Source organism: Centruroides sculpturatus, unplaced genomic scaffold, assembly GCF_000671375.1.
Source record: "Centruroides sculpturatus isolate CEXI.00-Female unplaced genomic scaffold, Cexi_2.0 scaffold1457, whole genome shotgun sequence".
Classification (NCBI taxonomy): domain Eukaryota; kingdom Metazoa; phylum Arthropoda; class Arachnida; order Scorpiones; family Buthidae; genus Centruroides; species Centruroides sculpturatus.
In genome coordinates this window covers 157,998-182,895 of record NW_019385609.1, presented here as the reverse complement: position 1 = coordinate 182,895, position 24,898 = coordinate 157,998, and the positions used below count along the sequence as shown (strand labels likewise).

The following is a 24,898-nucleotide window of genomic DNA, read 5'->3' as shown; positions in this document are numbered from 1 at the left end:
CAGTGGTACCTCAGGATACGAAATTAATCCGTTCCGAAACTGAGATCGTATCATGAAAATGTCGTAAGGTGAAGCATCTTTCTCCGTACGATTACATGTAAAACCAAATAATTCGTTCCAACACGAAAAACACACTCAAATTAAAGCTAAGTAGTACAGTACATTTAAAAAAAACTTTAGTAAGGAAAACACTGAAAAAATTGCGTTTTGTAGTTATAAATGTATAAATAACCGTAATAGAATAATAATTGATTTTAAAAAATGTAGTTTTATTTGCACTTTACCTTTGAGGATAGACGACGGTGGAGGTGTAATTTGGTGGCGGAAGAGAGGGAGAAGGGAAATGACACTAAAACTTAACTTATATAGCAGAATGTAACGATAACTGAAAATAACTTAGAAAAGATAAAAAAAAATTAGTTTTAAATTATTTTTTAAACTAAAAATTATTTTTAAAAATTTTTATTCACTGCTTTTTGCTTTCTTTCCTTCACTTCTACCAGCACTTTTACTGGATAGAGGTTGCTTGGTAAAATATCTATTCAAAGAGGTTTGGCTTTGCCTACTTTTTAAAATGTTTCTAAAATGACTTAGGCAAATGTCATTACTCCAAGCAGCAATACGGCCAGTGTGAACCTTTTCGGGATGTTTCTTTTCAATAAAATCAGTCATTTTCTGATAATACCTCAAGATTTCCTTTATCGAGCGAGATCCTTCCACGACGAAGTAAACACGGGACTGATACCGATGAACAGAAGTGAATAAAAAATGGTGCTGAGAACTAATGTAACATCGTATGGTGAGTTTTTGTTCGTATCGTGGAGCAAAAATATGTTGGAATTTCATGTCGTATCCTGAAAATTTCGTATGCTGGGGTATTCGTATCCTGAGGTACCACTGTATTGCTATTTTTTTTATTAAATTTTTTAGTAAATTTTCAATATGTTGGGGCATGCTTTGATGTAATTTTAAGACTATCTGAAATAAGAATAGATTACATACCATCTTTTTTACTTTGACATCCAGTCTCTTTTTGATTATGCTATTCCTGTTTGGGCGTCAGCATCTCCCTATCTGTTAAGTAAACTTAATTCACAAATAGGTAAAATATTTCTTTTAATTAACAGACTGGCTCACTTACCATATACAGAATCTCTTGAAGTTGCACAGTCTCGCTTAAGTTTACCAAATTTATTTAAACATATCAATTACTTTGATCAAATCCTTATAAATTTTTCAATGAATTTCTCTCATCTTATTACATCAACTTACATATTATTTCAGTTAATACAAGACAGTCTACCTGTATTTCTGTTCCATTTTGCCATTTTGCTATTTCTGTCAAATTTTTTTTCTATTGTTACCATAAAGTTACTAATACTGTATAATTGAAGATAAACTTTGCATTGGTTTTCATAAATTTAAACTGTTTTGTTAAAGAATTTTAAACTTTTCTTAACTTGGTTATTGTCACACAATTTTGTAATTTTATTTGTTGTTTTTATTTACAAATGCTACAGGCAATTTGTAAATAAATAAATAAATCTTTATATGCTATATGTAACTGTTTTATATGACTTCATTTGCATATTGCATACTTTATTTGCATATATTGCATACTTTCTCTCATGCTTGTGCATGAAATTTGCACTGAAATTAAAATTGTCTTTAAAATTTAAAATTTTTAAAATATAGTAAGACCTTGTTTGGCACTTAGGATTCATTCCTATATGACAAGGCGATAAATGAAATGGCATCAAATGAAATTATTTTAACCCCTAGTAAATAGGGAAAGAGGAACAGGTGACAAAAATAAACAAATTTTACTTTAATTTTAAGTTATTTTTATATTAATTTGCATAATAATATAGTGAAACCCACTTAACAAGCACCTCACATAATGAGTAATTTGCATAACAAGCAAAACAAATTGTAAAAAAATGAATCACATAGCGAGTGACGAGGAGAGGGTAAGTCCTGGATTGTGTGCATGCTCCATCAGTCTGTGTTTAGCACTCGTCCCACTAGCATCTTAGTGTTGCTTGTGTTCACACATATTACATATAAACATCAACAATTATAGCTCGTTATATAATAAACATACCAAACAATATGCAAAATTCTTGGGCTATGTAAAGGCTATAATTAAATATTAGAAATTANTTGTAAATATTTTGAAAACAAAAAATGGAATTGGAAAAGTTTTAAGCCATTAAATAAGAGAATTTAAAAAAATAAAAAAATAAAATTTCAAAATGTATTACAGAATTTAAATGTATTTAAATTTTTCTGTATTTCTCAAAACTCCTCAGCTGTCCGTCTCTTGCTTTGACTTTCGAAAAAGTGGATCAGTTTGCACTTCTCCCAAAGATTTAGCTTTTCATACCCTTTCTTCTCCATTCTAAAAGTTAATAATGAATAGCTATTTTTAAATAAATTAGTACTTTTTGGAATATATTTACAACTTGAAACATTCTTATACTGTATATGATAACAGTTTGCTACTAAAGCCTTGTTTAGTTTTTAATGTTTTTCTGTACTTGACTAATAAATATATTTGAATTGTATTATGCTGTTGCTCTATGAGATGTCTGTTATAAGCAAAATTATTTCTCATTTGGATACTGAAGAAATAAGATTATTCTGATTGATCATTATTGATCTAACCATTATAATGAGTAAAACAATACATCAGTTTAATATTAGTAATAAATAAGATGAGAAACTAATGTTTTTTTATGTTAATTTTTTAATTTGTATACAGCTATAAAAAAGAATGGCTGCTGCTATTGATAAGTACAGTATATCGTATTATCAACTTATTAGGTGATTGAACCAGACAACATGGAGTTTGTGTGGTTTGGTACCTATTTTATTGTATCAATATTTAATATTTTTATATTCAAAATTTATAATTTGAAAAAATTATTTCATGTAATATTATTCCAAAGAGCCTTTTCAAATATGCTCATCTGCTTGAAGGACATAGCTTTGTATTGTGGAGGGTCATGCGAAGACCAAGGAAAATATTCATTTCCTTTGAGGCCATTTTAAATTTTGTTTTGAATAGCTCAATCACCTGACAACAAACAAGATATACTTATTGAAAGTACTAGTCATTGTTTATATAAATTTTTTTATATAAATATATAAAAATTCAAATAAAAAATTAACATTAAATGACAGTAATTTTTTTCATTTTGTTTATTTCATTATATAAAGCACAAAAACAAACTAGGCCTAAGTTCTAATAATATTATTTGATAGGATAAACAAATAGAGAAAAACACATAGGGATAATTAAATTTAAAAAAAATAATTATGTTAATTATTATTGATCTAATCTGGCCATGATCAACCTGTAGCATGTGAAGTCCTAATGTTAACCCAAGGCTTTGGCAATGTATTAAGCTGACCAGTAAAAAGATGAAAATAAGTTATACATTACTAGTTTGCACATGATTAGCATATATTATTTTACTACCTAATGTACTAATGGTTTTGGCATATGTTAGTACTTGGCAGCATACTTCATAAGAAATATGCATGTAAAAAGTTATGAAGGTTATGAAGTTCACTTGCAGTTTGCGTCCAGAAAAGGTTGCTCATTATTCACTTGCTTATTAATAAATTGTCAATAAGTCAATTTATTTTGTAAAATTTAAACAAAATTCAATGAACTGTACTTTCGTATCACCAAAACTGAAATGTCAGTTTTATTCATGGATTATTATGTCTCTGGGTTGCAAGATGTCAGATATTCCCAATGATTAAATTAACTTTAGGAATTAGTAATTTATTATACTTTCCAAAATTTATGGTCTAACTTTTTTTAAAGTACTGTTTTTGACAATTAGTTTGAAAAGTAATAAATTAAGTATATTCAGGTTCCTATGCACCTGGAAATCAGTAATCAGTATGCACCTGAAAATTAGTAAATTAAGTATATTCAGGTTCCTATGCACTAATGAAAATCAGGGATTTTCATTAGTGTTTAGAATAAGTCATGGAATGTCGGGGAATTTGTTAAAAATTGTCAAAAAATCAGGGAATTTGCTTTCTTGGCTGCTTTGTTGTTTTTTTGCTGACAATATGCTTGACTAAGTGTAGCCATCTACAGGCAGCAAGAAGTAATGTGGTGCAATACAACTTATGAAAAAGGGTGCAGAATATGTTCAGGACTCAAAATTTCTCCTCCCAAGTTTCTCAAACACACAGTTACACAAAATTTTCCCAAAAATTTACAAAGTATACANATGGTTTAAATGGTATTGTTTATCAATTTTCATTTGAATAATTTTGATGCATAACAAAACGCTTTTCGATTTTTTTTCCCAGTTTATTAATATTTTATAAACTTCAGGAAATTTATTAAGAGATAAATTTAATAAATATATACTTTTGTACATGGATTATATAGAATTTGTTAATGAATAATAAAAAAATAATTGTTTTTTTTTTTTTCAAAGCATTTGTACAAAGTTAGTCAGGGAAGTCAGGGAAAGTCATGGAAAAAAATTTTTTTGAGTAGGAACCCTGTATATTTGATGAAAATTTGGCACATTTATAAAAAAAATTTTTTACAGTAGAGCAGATAGTTAAAACATTGAAATAATGTACAGGAATTTTAATTATAACATCTGAATTAAGCAAAAACATAGGTAATATTTTTATATTTTGCTAATAATAAAACTTCAATTATTTTACTTTAAATTTTTCTTTTGTTCTCAAATTATCTACTCCAACAAGTTTATATTCTTTATCTGTGGGACAATTCATATATAGTATTTAACACTTGAATAAAACTTAGTGTTTTTGCAAGATTTACTGGTGCTCCCCTACTTGTGAATGTTCAACTTGCAAACAATTTGACTGTACATCTAAAATTTAAATTTGAAAGTTGAAGTTCTCTTGCCAGTTGTGGGGTGGCATTGAAGTCTGTCTTTATCCAATAATAAATAATGTGAATTTTATTTCTATTGTGTATCATTATTTTTCATTTTTATGCAAACTCTGACATTCCATCGCCACTTGCAAGGTAGCACTGAAGTCGGTAATGTCAAATAATGGCATTTTCGCTATTGTTTGTAATTTTTATAATCTTTTACTATTAGTGCTTCAAATATGCCTTTAAAATTTAATAGTAATTCTACCAGTGGAAAAAAAATGCAAGAAGTATGGCTCTGTTACTATGAAAACTAAACTTGATGTTATAAAACTAAGTGCATCAGATGAAAAAAATCACATTTGAAACACTTGTTACTTAGCAGTAGCCAGCAGATAAATGAGCATAATGTATTCTATTGAGTGCATTGAAGAATCTCAAACTAAAAATACATGGTTATTTTGTGTTCAAATGTATAGTACTTCCTAGGTTTTTATCTACAAACACTTGGATTTACAACAAAACCTGTTCATACGTAGGGGAGTGCCTGTACCTATATATACAGTAAAATCTTTCCAAAATGGGATCTTAATAAAATGGAAACCTGCTTAAATAAGAAGAATTCTTAGGAACTCAGTTATTTTTTGTGTTAAAAAAAACCTGTTCAAAATGGAAACTTACCAAACCAGAAAAAATATTTTGTACTGTATGAGTCTCATTTACAAAGGTTTCACTTTATCGTACTTTACACATTATCATCTAACTATAACAAAAGTTTATCTCACTTTAGTATCTTCATTATATTTCCTGGTATTGCCGAATGCTTAAGGTTGTTAAGTATAAACTTTTACTAAAATATAATAAAGTATTAAATTAATTAGTCTTAAATAGTTTAGTTTTATTTTTAAATTAATTTTATATCTTACAGAATGCCAAGCAGTAATTTCACTGTTAATGATGTTCGACAGTGTGTAGGTAAGTTCAAATAATAGTTTTATTACTTTATACGTATTTTAATTATCTATTAATTAATTTTTAATTTTATTGATAAAATTTTAAAGCTATTTTTAAATAAATATGTAATATAAATGGAGTAACAAAACTTCATGCTAATATTTTAAGAATAAGTTCTAGGGTCAATATAAGCTTAAAATTCTCTATTTTACAAATTCCACTTTCTTTTCAAGGTCTTGACTGCCAAAAAATTATAAGAGAAACCAACTTTAAACTTTGTCAAAAGGATATTGCTGTTTGTTTTCCGCTTCTGTATTACCAACACTTACAAATTGGAGCTTTGTTTTATGTTGAAGATTATTTTTTTTTTTGAATATGTGGAAATTGAACTGCCCAAAATGTCTCACATTGCAGAGGATAGTTTGAGCAGTTATTCTGTTGTAAATAATTATAAATTATTCTGTTTAATCTTGTAAAAGAAAATAATGAAATATTATTTAAATTAAAGTTACATTTAAAAAATTCTTGCTTTTCAAATAATAATATTATTGTAAAGCAGGTGGATATTGCAAAATCTTTAACTGGATTAAGTTTTGTTTACACTTATTGTAGTAGGATCTATTTGAGCAACATTTAGTTATCACAATTGATTGACAGAAGTATTAAAAGAAAAAAGAAAAAATTCAACAGCTCTAATATTAGTATTTTGGTGAGAAATTTGAAAATTACTTATTTTTGGCAGGCCAGATTTCAAAACAGAAGCAGAATTTGAAAAACTTTCAAGTGGATTTTGTGTATTTATAACTCTAGAATCTATCTATAAAATATTGACATGGAGTTTTATTGCATCTTGTTTAAATTTATCCAGTTTTGTTCATTGATTTAAAGAAAAATATTTTATTGTTTAAACTTAATGCTGATAATGATGATCAGGTTTTTATGAGGTACAAATCTTACACCACTGATGACTGCTTGCTCAGGTATCTTGAATGGATCAAAATATTCAAGGCTTTCAAAAGGGTCACAGCAGCTAATTATAAGGAGATGGACTATGTTGGCTTGTGGCAAGAATTTGATGAGCTCACATAAGTCTTCTTATTAATAATTATATGTTTTTTATTATTTATTATAAATTATAACATTAAATAAGAAGTTCAACATTACCTTAACACTGGGGGTGTAATCAACACTATAACTGGAACCTGTTAAGGAACTGGTGTTTTTTGTGAAAAAAAAAAACTGTATCACAAATGTTTTTGAACTTTTGAATAGTTCTAATTTTATATTTGTTAGTTAATAGTTAGAATAGTTAATTGTAACATTTTTTATATTTTAATTGGTTATATGTCATAACTGTCATTGAACCAATAAGTTACTCCCACACTGTGTTGTGCATATTCACAACACATATTCAATTTTTTAATTTGTAATGGTGTCCTATTTTTAAAGCATGCACTTGAGATTAGAAAAAATCAAAAACAATCAAGATGACTGTTTAAATGGAAGAAAATGTTTGTTTTACTTAAAATATAAACATTTTTTGCTGTATTTTTGGCATCTAGGTGTAATTATAATTATGCACATAAAAGTGTAGTAAAGAAAATAAAAAAAGAATAATAACAATATTTTTGAATCCTTGAGTCACAATATTATAATCAAAATTTGCAGACTGCTACTCTTCTTATATATTACAAAATATTATTTATAAAATATTTATAAAAAATTTTGTACAGGAAATACTTATTAATTCAAACTCGGATGGTTCAAAATTCTGTTAGTTTCTAACTGTACTTTTGTACTGGTCGGGGATATAGAGAATTACATGTTAAGGAATTTGGATAGTGTGAAATACAGCTACTTTGAAATTTGAAGTGAAAATTCTGTCCAAACTGTGATATGCATACATTATCTCATTTGTTTAGATTGAAGTGCCTTCATGCTATTATAAGAGGACAATAGACCAGAAAACTGTAATCTGATCAATATGGCATTCTTTTTTACAGTAACACATTTTTGGGTGTCATGGACCCATGGACTACCTTTTTTTTTCCCCCCCATAAAATATGGCTGTTTTTAGGATTGCAAGATTGGGCTCCTAGTAGCATATTGAAATATTTGTAGGGCTCTCTATATTTGGGCAACTTACTACTTTTTAAGTCACTGTAAAAATAATTTGGACTGTGTTTAGAGGAATTCTGCTTTCTTTTTATAAACCTATCTGGCAACCTGTGATGTTCTCAGCAGATGATTGCTGTTTACCTGCAGTTTATTTATATTATTACTGTTAATTATTAATTAATTAATGAAAGTAGAATTCTGTATATGTAGCTGTATTTCATTTGCTTAATAAATTACATTAGTTACATGGCCTTTGGCATATTGTACAGAAATATGTAATTCTCTGATATTTTAGATTGTAATTTAACAATACAATGAGCTAAATGTTACAAAAAGTAGAAAAATATTTATTAAAAAATTAAAAATACATAAATATAAAAATGTGTATGCTAAATTATTGTGTAAAAATTGTGTAAAAAAATTATGAAAAGTGGGTTTATTAACTAGTAATAAAACTTTTACAAAAATATTTTATCAAGATACAGATATCCCTTGTTTAACATAGTAGTTATGTTTTGAAGAAGTGCTGTGTTATGCAAATTCATGCTACACAAAACAAAGGATTAGTACAAATCATAGAGTTAGATTCCAAAAGTTAGTAACAAAAAAGAATAATATATTTTTGCTAAGGGAAAAATGTTTATTAAAACAATCAATAATTAATTAACAATCATAATTAAAAGTATTGTATTACACGTTAATATTAATTTTAGTTAAACAAAGGCATTTTTTTTACAAAGTATCAGCAACATCTTTTTTTTATTTTTATCATAAAAAATTTTTATGGATGACAAAATAAAAATATGTTATTAATCAAAAATTTGTCCTAGGGGCCCTTGTTTGTTCAGTCTACTACCAAGTGATTTTTCTTCAGAATTTGTGTTTAAATACAGAATTTTTCGAATTGGGACATACTGAGATACCACTGTATTTTATTTGTTATTTTTACAAATGATTACTTACCCACACTAAAAAAGTTTAATAACAATTACCTAAAAGTGTTTAATCTTCGTATTTAGTAAAGTTTATGAATCTATAAAAACAAAACACTGTGGAATTCTTAAATGTTAATGTCTGAAAGCAATGTCAACAATACCTGGTTGATAGAAAAGTGTGAAAACCTGAGGGCCCTAGGCCTCATTTAATAATTTTTATTAAATATGCTTAAATATTCACACAAAATAATACTTCGTTTTTGGTGAAAAAGTGGTGTTTTAGTCGTGGGAAAGGATCGATAACAGATGTTACTTCCGTTAAAGGAAGTCCGTACATCCTCTGTTTTTCCCTTATCCGTTAAAAATCTCGCTCAGATGGGAAATGGCTACCCCTCATTCGTCCCCCTTTTCGCCGGTTCTCACGAAGAGCTACTGGTCGATGATTGGACAAAAATTTTGAAATAAAAGGAGAAATTAGTCAGAATTCGGGGTTCCGCGACAGTTCTTCGACAGACCCGAAGCATCCAAAACTCCACATACGTTTCCTCCCGATGGCCAACGCCCATAACGGAGTCCGATAGACTAAGTCCCGAGTCTACATATAGAAGAAGTGATATTTATATATTGGTGCACGAATTGATCTCCCATACGAAAGTAATATGAAACTCTATCTACAAGGTGTCCTTTACCTACAGAAACGATGACGACAACTAACAGGTCGTATGTTTAGAATCATTTTCGTGAGCTCTCTCTCTCGAATGCGCATTAGCATAGATTAAGTCGTAACCTTTAACTTGTCGTATAATCGTTGTTATTGATTTTCTGTATTCGTTTGTTTGGATTTATTAAATATACTCTTGTTTTATTTTATAAGTATGTCTCCTCTATTTATTCCGAATCAGATCTCCTACGCGTGTTAATCCGCGTGTAAACAATTGATTAACTGGTGTCGGGAACCTGACAATTGGGATAAAGACCTCACAGTCGAGAATTTCCCTTTTACCTAAATATCACCGCCCTCCGGTCAAACAAATCTTGACATAAGATCGGATCTTACGATTCGAAACTAAGGATACAGATTTCGGTTAATCTGTGCCGATTAAGTGGTACGAACGATCCTTAGAGGAGTTGTACCCCCGGCTGATCTCACAAAAGCTAGGACAAGAAAGAATCAAATTGTACTATCAGTTTTCATTAAAGTAAACCTGATGAAAGGCACAAAACAAATTGAAAACTTCAATGTTCTAAAATCCATGGGCAAATTTGAGATGACATGTACTTGATAAAAAAAAATATCGATAATGGAATTCACATTTAAAAATTGTGAAATTTTGTATGGATGATTTCCCAAATTCTCAAACTGTGTTAGAGTGAAACTTTTTTCTAGAAGTGCCATGTTGTATGAGGTATACCTGTAATTAGATAAATTTTTTAACAGCTCACTAAACTACAGAAATTTTCTGCTTTCAGGAAAGAGTTAATTTAAAAATTTTTATGATTGATATATTTATTGATTTTAATTTTTTTTTTAAGATTTTGTAAACATTTGTTACAGAATATTTTTACAATTTAATATTTCTTTTTTCCTTTAGGCAGTCGCCGCATTCTTGATGTTATGGATGTTACTACTCAAAAAGACATAGAAATGACAATGAAAGACTGGTGTCGATATTATGAAAATCCGAACAGAGAAAAATTGTTAAATGTGATTAGTTTGGAATTTAGTCATACAAGATTAGAAAATTATGTTGAATCACCAACTGTAGTAAGTATAATTTCTTGTTAATTTAGTAAAATTTTCCCGTAACTTTTGTTGAGATTAATTAAACATCATAATACTTAGAGGAAAGTTGCATTAAATGTACTTCAGAATATAACATTTGATGTAAGATGGAATTAACTTTGACATGAATGATAAAGTCCCAATGATTAATTTACTTTCAAATAATAATGACCATGCAAATAATAATGAGTAAGTTCAAATCCTTTTTTTTTTATTTTCCAACTAGAGACAGATGGTTAAACAACATTAAAAAGAATCAACGCCATGATATTAAAAACACATATACAATATACATTTGATGTCAGCCTTTTCTTTAAGGATCCAATGCCAACGACACAGTATTAAAAATTTTTCAAAACGTCATTTGTGTCAATAGCTGTTATATTTATACACATCTGCAGACCCCTTGGTGGATATTCGGAAATTCTTCGCAATTTACATATTGACATGAATTATAAAGTCCCATTAATTCTTTTACAAATGATGGATCTTCAAAAAGAGGTCAATGTATATTGTATGTGTTTTTTAATATCATGTTGTTGGTTTTTTAATGTTAAACCAACTGTCTCTAGTTGGAAAATTTAAAAACAGGATTTGAGCTGACCTAGAATTATTTGTATGGTCATTATTATTTGAAAATGGAATTAACTTTGTTTAAACATTTTCAATTTGAACATATACTTAGTTTATAAATCAGTTATGTTAGATATAATAACTACTAATTTCTATCATTTATTTTGAAAGATTGTAAGTATGCACAGTCGTTTTAGTAGCTAATTAACAAAAATTAATCAGAAGAAATTTGGGTTTACATAATTTTGGATATAACTGTTGACTTATTATTAATATGTACTGTATATCAGGTTTGTAGATATTGGTTTATGTCTGTATAATAATTTTTAAAATATTGGGTTGAACCAAAAGTTTGTTCGGGTATTTACATAATTGCTCGTCTGTGGCGCCTCTGTTGTGCTTATCAAGTTTTAACTTGTTTAGGTTGACATTACGAATATCTGCATGTTTATTATGTAAGTTTAATTACAGCTATTTTTTAAAATTTTGTTAACTTTTAAGAAAAAAAAACATTAAAATGTAAGATAAGAAGGTGCATTTTCGACATCTGATGCTCTATTATTTCCAAAAAGGAAAAAATGCAACAAAAACTCAAAAAAAGATGTGCTGTATATGGGGAGGATGCAGTTACTGATTGAACATGCCAGAAATGGTTTTCAAAATTCAGGGAGGGAGATTTTTCTCTTGAAGATGCACCTCGGTCAGGATGACCTTCAACCATATAAGATGAGTCCGTAACGGCTTTAATTCAAAATGATTGGCATAAAACAACACGAGAGATAGCCAACATCTTAAAAATATCCCAAACATCTGTTGTCAGACATTTGGCTAGCTTTTGATACACTTCCTGTTATGATGTTTGGGTTCCCCATAAGTTAAGTGAACGAAACCTTATTGAGCGTGTTTCTGTACGTGATTCACTTTTAAAATGCAATGATGATGATCTCTTTTTAAAGCAATTAATAACAGGTGATGAAAAATGGATCATTTACAACAATATTCAATGCAAGAGATCTTGGAGTAAGCCAGGTGATCCTCCAGTGCCACAACCTAAAGCTGGTTTGCATCCCAGAAAAGTAATGATTTCAGTTTGGTGGGACTGGAAAGGGGTTCTTTATTACGAGCTTTTACCCAACAACCAAACAATTAATTCCAATAAATATTGTCTCCAACTGGATGAACTAAAGGCTGCAGTGCATCAAAAACATCCAGAACTTGCAAATCGACGGGGAGTGGTATTCCATCATGATAATGCAAGACCGTACATATTGTTAAACGTGCGCCAAAAACTTCTAGACTTTAACTGGGATGTTTTGAGTCACCCTGCATATTCTCCAGATATTGCTCCCTCAGACTATCATCTTTTTCATTCATTGCAGAATAATTTAAATGGCATAGAATTTCAATCTCTAGAAGGTATCAAAAATCACATTGACAATTTCTTCAATCAGAAACCCACCCAATTCTACACAGACAGAATTATTAAACTACCAGTCAGGTGGTGTAAGGTTATTGAACAGAAGGGTAAATACCTTGTGGATTAAACGTTTTTATTTATTTCAAAATAGTATATTTTATTTCTTTCTAAAAACTGGATGAACTTATGGTTCAACCCAATATAATTTGACATGCAATTAATTAATTAATTAATTAATACACAGTTTAATTAGGTTGAAATTTAAAATAGAAAATTATATAATAATCAAGTTTTACAAGTATGATTTTAATTTCATTATAGGTGAGATTAATTGACTGGGTAGATTGGGTGTGGCCACGCCACTTAAAAGAAAGTCAAACAGAAGGCACAAATGTTATTGAAGACATGAAATATCCAAAAGTGCAAAAGTAAGTATAGTGTTACCATAAACAAAATGTAAAAAATGTGAATTTCAATTTTATATATGCCACCAGTGGCCAAGTGGTGTTTGTATCTTGGACACTGGGAGTTCAGTTGTGGGTTTGCGCCTCACTTGGACAGGCTGGTCACGTGGAGTTTTCCGGGTTTTCTCCATGTCTGTAATACTACATTGCACACAATCCACGATTCACTTCGATCTCAAATTACCTACGATCTAGATTGTGACTGTCATCAGTTGAAAGTTGTGCTGTTCACACAGGCAGTCCACTTGAGAAGAACCTGGCTATTATATTCAATGATAAAACTGACATAACTACATGATAAGTCATGAACACCAACAAACAAAATGGAAGTTTTGGTTAGAAATAAATACTTTTTCTTGCCATATATCTAAGAATAGACAAATGTCATTGTCTCTCCAGTTGTCTTTTATATTTCTCTGTTGATAGCTCGACACGTGTTCCGCAGCCATCTTGTATTTTCTCGCACACATGGGATTGTGGATCTCTCTTATGACTGGATCTAGTTTCAAGAACTCTCTTGAGTCAATTGCAATTGAATCTCGTTTCAGTCGAGATTGAAACAGTTGAGAGTGGTCGCACCACGTCATAGTCGCCGGCCTTGGTTACAATCTAGATCGAAATTCTCGGTGCAAACGGGGTATAACGCCTAAATAGGGGCCAGTTTCCCTTAAAAAGACTTTCCGGAAGGCATCCCTTATAGGCAGATTGCCCAAGTGTTGCATTGCCATAACTTAACAAACAAACAAATTTATATATAACTTTATATAATATAATTCATTATTGATGACAACTATAATTGAGGACCTTATTTTCATATGGACATAAGTGCAGGAAATATGAACTTTACAAAAAGGCATTATTCTTCATAGCTAATATGTTCATTTGTAAACAAAACATAAATTAGAGGCTATTTTTCCTACTATATATAGCCTATTTGACACAAACTTATTACATAAATAGTAGAGCTTTGCAATGAGTTATAGCATTAGTTCAAATATGGCACTTTTATCCATTTTGAAACAAGCTCCCCAATTGAGGATTGAATGACTGAGGCAATAAAAATATCAGCTTACCATCCTTAGAGACTCAGGTTGGATGTGTTAAACCTTATTTTTTACTATAAGGCACACTGTTTCTTGACCTGCATAAACATGGACATGAAAAAGAAGATCTTCCATCCTGCAGGTACTATGAGGAAGTTTAAGAAAGTTTAAAAAAAGACTATCATAAATATTTATCTTTTTTAATATTAAAAAATTCTTCGTTATAAAATTTTTGAACTACAGTAAATCCCGAACTCAGATCCCACCAACTCATACAAATTTTTTTAGTAACTTAAAATTTCTTGACAACAGAAAAATTATATATAGGTATCCCTTATTTAACATGGTAGATATGTTCTGAAAAAGTGCCATGTTATGCAGATCTGTGCTATATGAAATAAAGGACTAATGCAAAACATAGGATTACGTTTCAGAAGTTAGCAAAAGTATACTATTCTTTTTTATTACTAAGAGAATTGATTGGAAATAAATTATCAGTTGTTTTAATAAACATATTTATTGTTTATTATAAATTTTATTGATTTTTATTGTTAATAAAAAAATGAAGATTATGTTGATATTTCTGATCAAGATCAAGGAAGCTCAGGAGATGACGATAAGTTGGGAAAAAAATGCCCTCATTTAACTAAAATTAATATTAACACATAATACAGTACTTTTAATTGTGATTTTCAATTAATTATTGATTGGAAATAAATTATCAGTTGTTTTAATAAACATATTTATTGTTTATTAAAACAACTGATAATTTACAATTAAAAGTACTGTATTATGTGTTAATATTAATATTAGTTAAATGAGGGCATTTTTTTTCTAACTTATTGTCATCTCCTGAGCTTCCTTGATCTTGATCAGAAATATCAACATAATCTTCATTTTTTTATTTTTATCATAATTTTCTATGGATGACAAAATAAAAGCATGTTATTAATCCATAATTTGTTCTAGTGGTCACATTTGTTCAGTCTCGTATTGAGTATTTTTTCCAGACTTTGTGCTCGAATACAGAATTGTTCCACTTCAGAACAGTTTGAGTACCAAGATACCACTATATTTCATTTGTCATTTTTACAACCAATTACTTATCTATGGTTAAAAAAAGTTTAATAATACTTACCTAAACATGTTTAAATAAACTTTACAAAATACAAAGATTAATCTATAAAAACAAAACATGGTGACAATCTAAAGTTTGAAAAGAATGACGATGACATCTGGTTGATAGGAAAGCTAGGGCAAGGAAGAAGAAAATTGCACTATCAGTTTTCATTAAAGTATACCTGATGAAAGGCACAAAATATGAAGGCTATTTTTTAAATAAGGTCTGTTTTTTTAATAAGAAAAATACTGTAAATATCATTATTAAAGTATAATTTTTCCCATATTCTACATACTTTTATCTACTTTTCTACATAATTTCCATTTTTATTCAAAGATTTGTCATATCGCTTAACAATNGCACAAAATATGAAGGCTATTTTTTAAATAAGGTCTGTTTTTTTAATAAGAAAAATACTGTAAATATCATTAAAATATATTTTTTCCATATTCTACATACTTTTATTTACTTTTCTAAAAAATTTCCATTTTTTTTTAAACATTTGTCATACCACTCAACAATTTTTTGAATTCCGACTTCAAAGAAATCTGCTGCCTGTAAAGAAGCCCAATCCATGATTGCAGTTTTCACTTTTTCATCGTTGTTGAACTGTTGACCACCAAGGAACTCTTTAAGTATCAAAACAAGTGAAAATCATTGGGTGCAAGGTCTGGACTGTAAGGTGGATGATCCAGTTGTTTCCATCAAAAAAAACTGATTAAACCTTGTGTTTGTGCAGAAACATGTGGCCTTGCATTGCCATGGAGCAACATCACACTGGAAAACAGTAGGCCACATCACTTGTTTTGTATGGCACGTCAGAGTTTTTCTCAAGGTCTCACAATATGCATCAGAATTGATTGTTGTGCCTCTTGGCATAAAATTCACCAACAAAATCCCTTTCCTGTCCCAAAAGACAGTTGCCATGATTTTTTGTGCTGAAATTGTCTGTTGGCTTTCACTTTGGTTGGCAAAGATGTGTGTCACCATTCCATTGACTGTTGCTTGGACTCAGGAGTCATGTGAGACACCCAAATCTCATCTCCTGTAACAATGTGGTCCAACAAGTCATCTCCTTCCTGATCATATTGAGTCAAAAACGATAAAGCACTGCCCAATCTTTTTGTTTTGTGATCATCAGAAAGCAGTCTTGGAACGCATCGAGAACACAATTTTCAATAATTCAATTTCTCTGAAACAATGTTATACAAAACTGATCTTGAAACCTATGGAAATTCAATTGATAATGTTGAAATTGTGAATCGTTGGTCCCCTCGAATTTTGTTATCCACATCATGAACCAAATCTTCAGAACTCAGAGAAGGTCAGCCAGGGTGTGGTTCATCATGCATATTAACTCACCCACTCTTGAACATTCTCACCCATTTTTGAACTTTACTGTCACTCATAGCATTATCACCATAAACTTCACAAATCTGACAGTGAATTTCTGCTGCTGTTAAGTTTCTTGTACTCAAGAATTGAATATCAGATTGTATTTCACAGTCAGTGGACGACTCAATTTTCTTAAACATTATAAACTTTTATTTCTCAGCACACAGACAGACGATATGACTGCAAATGATGTCTAAATGTGTGCCAAGCTTGCTCAGAGCAGAAGTGCAAGCATACTGCTGCGATCGTGCATCATTCTCACTCTCATTCACAAACGGATGTTATTTAAAAAATAGCCCTCGTAAATTGAAAATTTCAATATTCCAAAATCTGTGGGAAAATTTGAGATGACATACTTGCTTACTTGAATTTTTAAAAAAATATATCAAATAATGAAGTTTACAAAATAAAAAACAAGAGGTTAAAAAAGAGTGTAAAAATCAAACGTTTAGTACAAATGCAAAAACTAACAGGCTTTTCGAATATTTTTTAATTATATTTGTACTAAGCATTCTATTTTTACTCTCTTTTTTAACCTCTTGTTTTTTATTTTGTTTTTTCTTTTTCTTGAGAAAGGTCATTTAACATGACCGAAAACGTTTGGAAGTAATAAACTTTTGCTGCACATTCACAAGGTGTCATAGTAAGTCTTTTAGTAATGAAGTTTACACTTAAAAATTGTGAAATTTTGTTTTCCAAAACTCTGTTAGAGGATTTCCAAAACTGTGTTAGAGTGAAACTAGGTTGTAGAAGTATTGTGTTGTACAAGGGATACCTACCTGTATATACAGGGTAGGGCATAAAGGACAGACATTTTTGAAATGGCTAGAACTCACCACCAAGTGAAGTGACAGATGTGTGGCAAGTAGGATAAGAGTAGTGAGGTCTTAGCATTGTCTTTTCAGTTGAAGGCATGGAGCCATGGACTATAGATCACTGTGTGTTTGCGTACAACTGAGGAAACAGTCATACGCAAAGTGGATTACTCAGTCATACACATTTGATGGGAATATGTTTCTGCATCCTTGCACATGATGGAAATGTATTCCTATCAGATGTGTGTGGTTTCAACAGGATGGGGCAACGGCCCACATAACTAGAGCATCAATTAATGTTATTCATTGTCTCTTCCCTGATTGCCTCATTTCCAGGTTTGGTGAAATTCATTGCCTCCTCGTTTGCCCGACCTATCCATGGCAGGGCAAACGAGGAGGAGAAGTAATCGCAAAACTGTCCATATGCGATTATTTCTTGTGGGGGACACCTCAAGACTCGTGTATATAAGCATAAGCACAATTAGCAGGAGTACACAGGATCCCTATAAAAGATCATAGATGTGATAAAGACTTAGTATACGTGGGATCCACAAAAAGATCATTGGAGGTGAGGATCAAAGAACACAAAGCAGACATCCTACATAAAAGATATACTACAGCATTAGCACAATATGCCACGGACCCTGACATACAAGCTGTATTTGACGAGGCAAAGATAATTTACACCACACAGATTATACACCATTTGCGCTGGATGGAAGCGATGTATATCTATAAAACAGCAAGAGAAGACAAGTGTATAAACAATAAGGATGAACTATCCTTATCGATAGCATGGCAAACTCGTATCTACGACACTTGAGAAGTCAAAAGCGATCCTTATATGTACAGATCATGCGCAAGTTTAACACGATGATTGCACGAGTTTCCTTAGAACATTGCATTCAGATTTCGAATAACATCAATTATACCCGTTTTATTCACCTGAAGAAGAACTAAGTTTGAAAAGTTTGTGAAAATATTTGGAAATAAGCACTGTTTTGGTTTACAGCAGAAGTAAGTCTTAAGCATAAGCACGTTCTTTGCAAGAACTAAAGGAAGTTATTCATGTGGAAGTTGCCAAAATTGCCTCCAGAAATGCATCACTGATAATGGACACCACATGAGAGACATTGTTTACCACACTTGATTCTGTAAAATGCTATTTCAATACAAACTCACATCTTCCAACAAATATCTTTTGTAGCAACAATTACAGATGTTGTGATTTTTTAAAAAACATCCATTCTTTCTGCCCCACCCTATATATATATATATTAAATGACATGACAAAAATCAATATATTTTAGTCTTTTTTACATATTTTTTTTTTTAAGAAAAATTATAATTAATGTGTGTTTTCAATACCAAGATATCTTGATATCATACACTTTATTGCCAGTAATGCCTTCCTGCTGGAGACAGCATAAACAGAATTGGCAGAAAATAAATTCATTTTATTGGGAATAAATAGGAATGTGTTCTGGATGCATCCATGATTGAAAATATGTATACAGGTAATCCTTGTATAACACAGTACTTAAACAATGTGGTTTCAATATAAGAGTTCATATGAAATTGTTTGTTTATCTTATTGAAATATGATTGGAAATTTGTTTAGTCTTATATAACAATCTTTAAAAACAATTGCAACAAAGCATTCGGCAGACTCTCAAAACTGACTTCTTGAAAACTAAATCAACAGAATTCAAAGAAGTAGCAATTTCCAAAAGGTTTCAAATGATGAAGACAACTAAAATTTATTTTTAGTGTGTGTGTGTTTGTGAAATGAGAGATTGTTATATATTGGGTCATTGCAAATGAAATGGCTGTTTTTTAAAATTTAAACTTTCCAGCCTTGTACTTCAACTTTTTTCCATGTGAACAATGCTATATGTTTGCAGTTGGAAGAGCGCACATATAATATGTAAAAATGTAAACTTGTTTATATTGTAGAATTTATTTTATGAATATTTCTTACAATTCGTTATTTGTATAAAAATTTAAGTTATTCCATTTGTTACATGCATCTTTAATAACCATGGGCTGGATTAACCAGAGTTTGCCCAATAGATTATTGATTACGATCTAATAGAGGCTGTAGGTTGTCTATCCATTATATGTTGTTTAATTGTATGATGATAAGTGTATATCAATAAGTAATATTTTTGCTGACAATTCTTTCCATTAAAAATAATAGTGAATATATTATATTATATATTAAAAAGTTATAGTAAAATAACTTTCAGTATTCTATTCTAATAAAAGATGCTGTCATTGAATAATGGAAATTTAAAAAATAACATAATATATTTAGAATTTATTGCAATTTTATATGACTATTTGTTGTTTATTTATAATCATTATTATTATAATTTATTACAATCAAAGGTCTAAATAAGAACTTTATATTATTATTATATAGATATTGCCTAATGAGTGTGAAAGGATGTTATACTGATTTTCATATAGATTTTGGTGGAACATCAGTTTGGTATCATATTCTTAAAGGTCAAAAGGTATGTTACTGTTTTTATATAAATCTTAATATATTGGAATAATTTAATATTTTTAAGAATATATTCTAATTATAAAGTAAATTCACTCTTTTATTTTAACTAATTTTAAGTAATTTTATCCTCATATAGAAATTAGAACAAAATAAGGAAACTTGGTTAATAAAAATGAAAATAAAGAAATTTATTTAAGTTAATTTGATTATAAATGCTTTATTAAATGTTACATACCAAAGAAATATTTAAGCATAATAATTCATTATGAGAATTAAATGTATTTTTCATTACAAGCATTTTTTTAAAATTAAATGTTTTTTGTTAATATCTTCAGGATGGCAGCATATAATTTCTGAAGATCATTCTTTATGCAAAAGCATGAAATTTAGAATGAAAACCCCAATAAAAATTTGTAATCAGTTAAACTTAAACAGAACATGTAAAATACTGTTTAAACATTACCAAATGTGTTTTTTTTGAATTATTCAAAAATGATTCCTATTAACAAGGGGAGGGCCAGACATTTAGATCTCTGATTCAAACAAAACTTGGTGAGCACATAGCCTTTAACGTAAGCAGCTCCTTTTCCAAATAATAGTATTCACTTCTCAAGCATTTCCAAAAATTGGGCCTCTGGAAATTTAGTGTTTAGCTTATAAGTCTTTGGAAGTTTTGTTCCAGAGTGGCAATACCAAGTAAATAAGACACTAGGTACTGGAGCTATACAATGTAGGTTTGATTGAATCTTCAGATTTTTGGTTTAGTTTAGTTTTTTTGTGTAAAACTTTATTATTTTACTGCATCATTAACATTATTATTACTATTATTATTCCTTTTTGTTTAAAGGTTATAAAACAAAAAGTTAAAAAATTGTGATGTCATTTTCTATTTAACGAAAACAAGACATTCTCTTACTATTATATTATTAAATAAAACTTATTTCTCCACATTTATTTTCACATATTTTACATACTACGTCTTCACAAGGAAAGAATTTTCTTGAGAGTTCAGTTTCCAGTTCCTACATTGGATGTTTGTGTTTGGCTTTAATTATAGGATTTTGTCCATTCAATAATTAGGGATGATTTGAATCACCTGAGGAGAGAAGCAACAAAGAACTTCCTTGTTGAGTTGATATCAAAGCCAACATTTTTCCTCAGAAACTTCTTTCTAACTTGAAAGAAATTCCTCTGTGACTCATAATTTTAACAAACAAAATTTTAACAAATAAGCAACTTTTTTGTTTGTTAAAATTTTTATCAACTTAAGCAAAAAGTACAAGGTCTGTTCAAAAAGTATCGGACCTTTGGTCGGCAAAAATAAATTTATTGACTTTGAGGTACAAAACCCTAATTCCCTTCAAAGTAGTCTCCTTTGTAGTGTATACACTTCTCCCAGCATTCCTGCCATTGCTGGAAACACTGCTGGAACGCATCTTTTGGAATGGTTATCAGCCGGTCCGTCGCATTTCGCATGATGTCTTCTCTCGGCTAAATTTGGGTTCCTTTTAGCGGCATTTTCAGCTTGAGAAATAGCCAAAGGTCACATGGAGCCATGTGGAGAGAGTACGGAGCGTGACGAACTACAGGAGTATTGTGTTTGGCGACGAAAGCCCAAATCAGATGCGCAGAATGGGCGGATGCGTTATCACGATAGAGCTGCCAAGTTTTGATCGACCACAGATCCGGTCGTTTGCGTCGCACAGCATTGGAAAGACGACGAAGGACCTCCTGGTAGTACTCCTTTGCGATGGTTTGGCCTTGTGGTGCGTACTCACGACACACCACCCCACGAGAGTCGAAAGAACTGTCAACATGACCTTTGATATTGCTGCGGACCTGCCGTGCTTTTTTTGGCCTCGAGGATCGTCCCCGAAAGCCTGCTGAATCTTGCGAATGGTTTACGCCTGGGTATCGCCAAGGTTTTTTGGCAAAATTTGATGTAATATCGCTGCTCACGTTGTTCAGTCATTTTCCAGCTTAGTGAAATCCGACGAGAGTGCACTACATGACCTCACTCATAGGCCGATTGCCAACAACTGACGCTTCCTGCAGGCGGGAAAAAATTCAGGGCTGTGCATGACTGTCCCCTCCACAACTCCACTGAAGGAGGCCTCTCTCGCATCATTGGTTTACGTGGAAAAAAAAAGGTCTGATACTTTTTGAACAGACCTTGTATTTGACCCAGATTCTCACAGTATTATTAAAATTTATTAAATACAGTGGAACCTTGCTTAATGAGCATATCTTATAACGAATAATTCACATAACAAGCAAAATAGATTGTAAAAATATGATTTGCTTAATAAGCGACGTTTCACCTAACCAATGATGAGGGGAGGGGAATTCCTGAATTGTGGGCATGCTACATCATTCTGTGTTCAGCATTCATTCCTCTAGCATCTTAGTGTTGCTTGTGATCACACATTTTTCCAAACTTGTGTTCAGACATATTACAGGCAGGCCTCCTACAACGTGGTATTTTTACAACGCATTTTCGCTCCAACGCGGTTGGAAAAATGCGGAAATTTTCTTACAACACGGTTTACGGTATTTAGAAACAAATTATCTTTCACATAATAGAAAAATCGCAACAGATCACGTGATACGAACCGCAGTTCAGCATACAGAACTAAATGTCCTTGAAAACAGCTGTTTGTCGCTGTTGGCGTGTTATTTATTCCGTTGAAAGTTTCAGGGGAAGACCGGTTTCTAGACAGATGTGCATCAGTTACTGTAAGCACTCAAATATATCACTAAATTTTCCATCATTTATACTGTTTCAATAAGTGGGGACAGCAAAAATGGTCCAAAATACAGTATAAACTTCTATTGGGTGTATATTTTTAACAACATAGTGAAGTAAAGTTATTTTTTGCAATTTTTACTGTCCACAAAACTGACTGAAAAATTTTTAGCCATAACAATGCCGAATGAAAAGAAAGGACCGTCGTTAAAAAGGAAATTTATAACTCTTCAAAGATAGAAATTTTAGATCAAATTAAAAATCAAGAGCGGATAGCTGATATTAGTAGGCATTTTAGTTTAAATGAGTCGACTATTCGGTCGATTAAGCAATCGGGAGAAAAGATTAGAAATTTGGTCGCATCCAGATCATCTATTCTTGCGAAAAATGTTGCTAGTCTGAGAGCACTTATAATGTAAAAAATGGAACAAGTGCTAATATTATGGGTAGAAGATATGAACAAGAAATGGTTGCCTTTAAATAAAACTGCACTTAAACACAAAGCCTTAAAAATATTTGATTATTTAAAACAAATGGGACAGTTGTTAGCTGCAGTGGCGTAGCGTGGGTGTCAGCCGCCCGGGGTGGAGGAAAATTTCGCTGCCCCCCTATTTAGGTATATCAATTTAAAAGACTAAAATTCAGTTTCGTCACAGAATAAGTAACGAACAATTCCGTGCTCATTTCAATCGGTCCGAATCTTAGGTGCGACAAAAATATGAAATGAAATGGTTCAAATTTTTACAAGATGATATTATTATTATTATTTATTGTGAAATTTTGTCGCCTCCTAAAAGTGCCACCTGGGGCAGGCTGCCCCTGCTGCCCCCACTACGCTACGCCACTGGTCAGCTGATGAAACCAGTGTTAAATTCGTGGCTACCAATGGCTGGTTTGAAAAATCCAAACAACGCCATTCAAACGCCAAGTTTTTCTTTTTTTAGAACCGAATCCCAGTTTTTGTATTGAGTTGGTGTCTCCTATAACGCGATTTCCCACAACGTGGTATTTTCAAGGAACGTATCTACCACATTGTAGGAGGCCTACCTGTACATACAAACATCAACAACCATAATCTGTTATATAATAAACACTCCAAACGATATGCGAAATTCTTGGGCTATGTAAAGACTATAACTAAATATTAAAAATTGATTAATTTGACTAGAGTTAGGCAGTTATTCTGCCATCTGTATTAAATTTAATGACCAATTCCAAATTAAATTTTAGAAATGCCTAAATTAAAAATTAATTATTTGTAATTATTAAACTTAATATGAGATGAATGCATAACTGCCTACCACTAGTCAAATTAATTAATTTCTAATATTTAATTATAGCCTTNAGTTTATTATAATAAGAAAAACAATAGTTTCTATGGCTTTAAATAAAAATGAATTTATGTAGTGTAATGTTGAACTATAAATTATTAAAATTTACTACGTAATAAATAATAGTGCATACATAAAACTAGAAAAGGCTTCTCTAATTATGTCCCTATGAATAAATTAAATAATTAAAATACTACACATTATGGATATGTAATATTAAAGTCTGTCAATTATTGAAAAACAAAAATTACTATTTAGTTTTAATGATATCTAATACTGCAGTACCTCAGGATATGAAATTAATCTGTTCCAAAACTGAGATTGTATCATAAAAATGTCGTAAAGTGAATCATTTTTCCCCATACGATTACATGTAAAACCAAATAATTTGTTCCAACATGAAAAACACACTCAAATTAAAATTAAGTAGTACATTAAAAAAAAAAACAACTATAGTAAGGAAAACACTGAAAAATGCGTTTTGTAGTTGTAAATGTAGAAATAACCATAATAGAATAATAATTGATAAAAAAAAATGTAGTTTTACTTGCACTTTACCTTTGAGGATAGACGACGGTGGTGGTGTAAACTAGTGGCGGAAGAGAGGGAGAAGGAAAATGATACTAAAACTTAATAACTTAGAAAAGATAAAAAAAAATTAGTGTTGTTTTATATATATATATTTTAATTTTTATTCACTGCTTTTTGCTTTCTTTCCTTCACTTCTACCAGCACTTTCACTGGATAGAGGTCACTTGGTAAAATATGTATCCAAAGAGGTTTGCTTTACCTACTTTTTAAAATGTT

General features: G+C 30.6%; 1 protein-coding gene across 2 annotated transcripts in view; it reads left to right on the top strand.

Moving 5' to 3' along the window:
• The first annotated feature begins 4,423 nt into the window (after positions 1-4,423).
• Positions 4,424-24,898, top strand: part of LOC111640562 (lysine-specific demethylase 2B-like) — a 48,061-nt gene continuing 27,586 nt past the window's right edge. The window contains exons 1-4 of one of the 2 annotated variants that reach the window (XM_023386586.1): positions 4,424-5,860; positions 10,485-10,657; positions 12,987-13,093; positions 19,928-20,021. In XM_023386586.1, coding sequence (XP_023242354.1) covers positions 5,815-5,860; positions 10,485-10,657; positions 12,987-13,093; positions 19,928-20,021 — 420 coding nt within the window. In that variant the 5' untranslated portion in view covers positions 4,424-5,814. The remainder of the gene's footprint in view (positions 5,861-10,484; positions 10,658-12,986; positions 13,094-19,927; positions 20,022-24,898) is intronic. The other variant, XM_023386587.1, reaches the window with a different exon arrangement.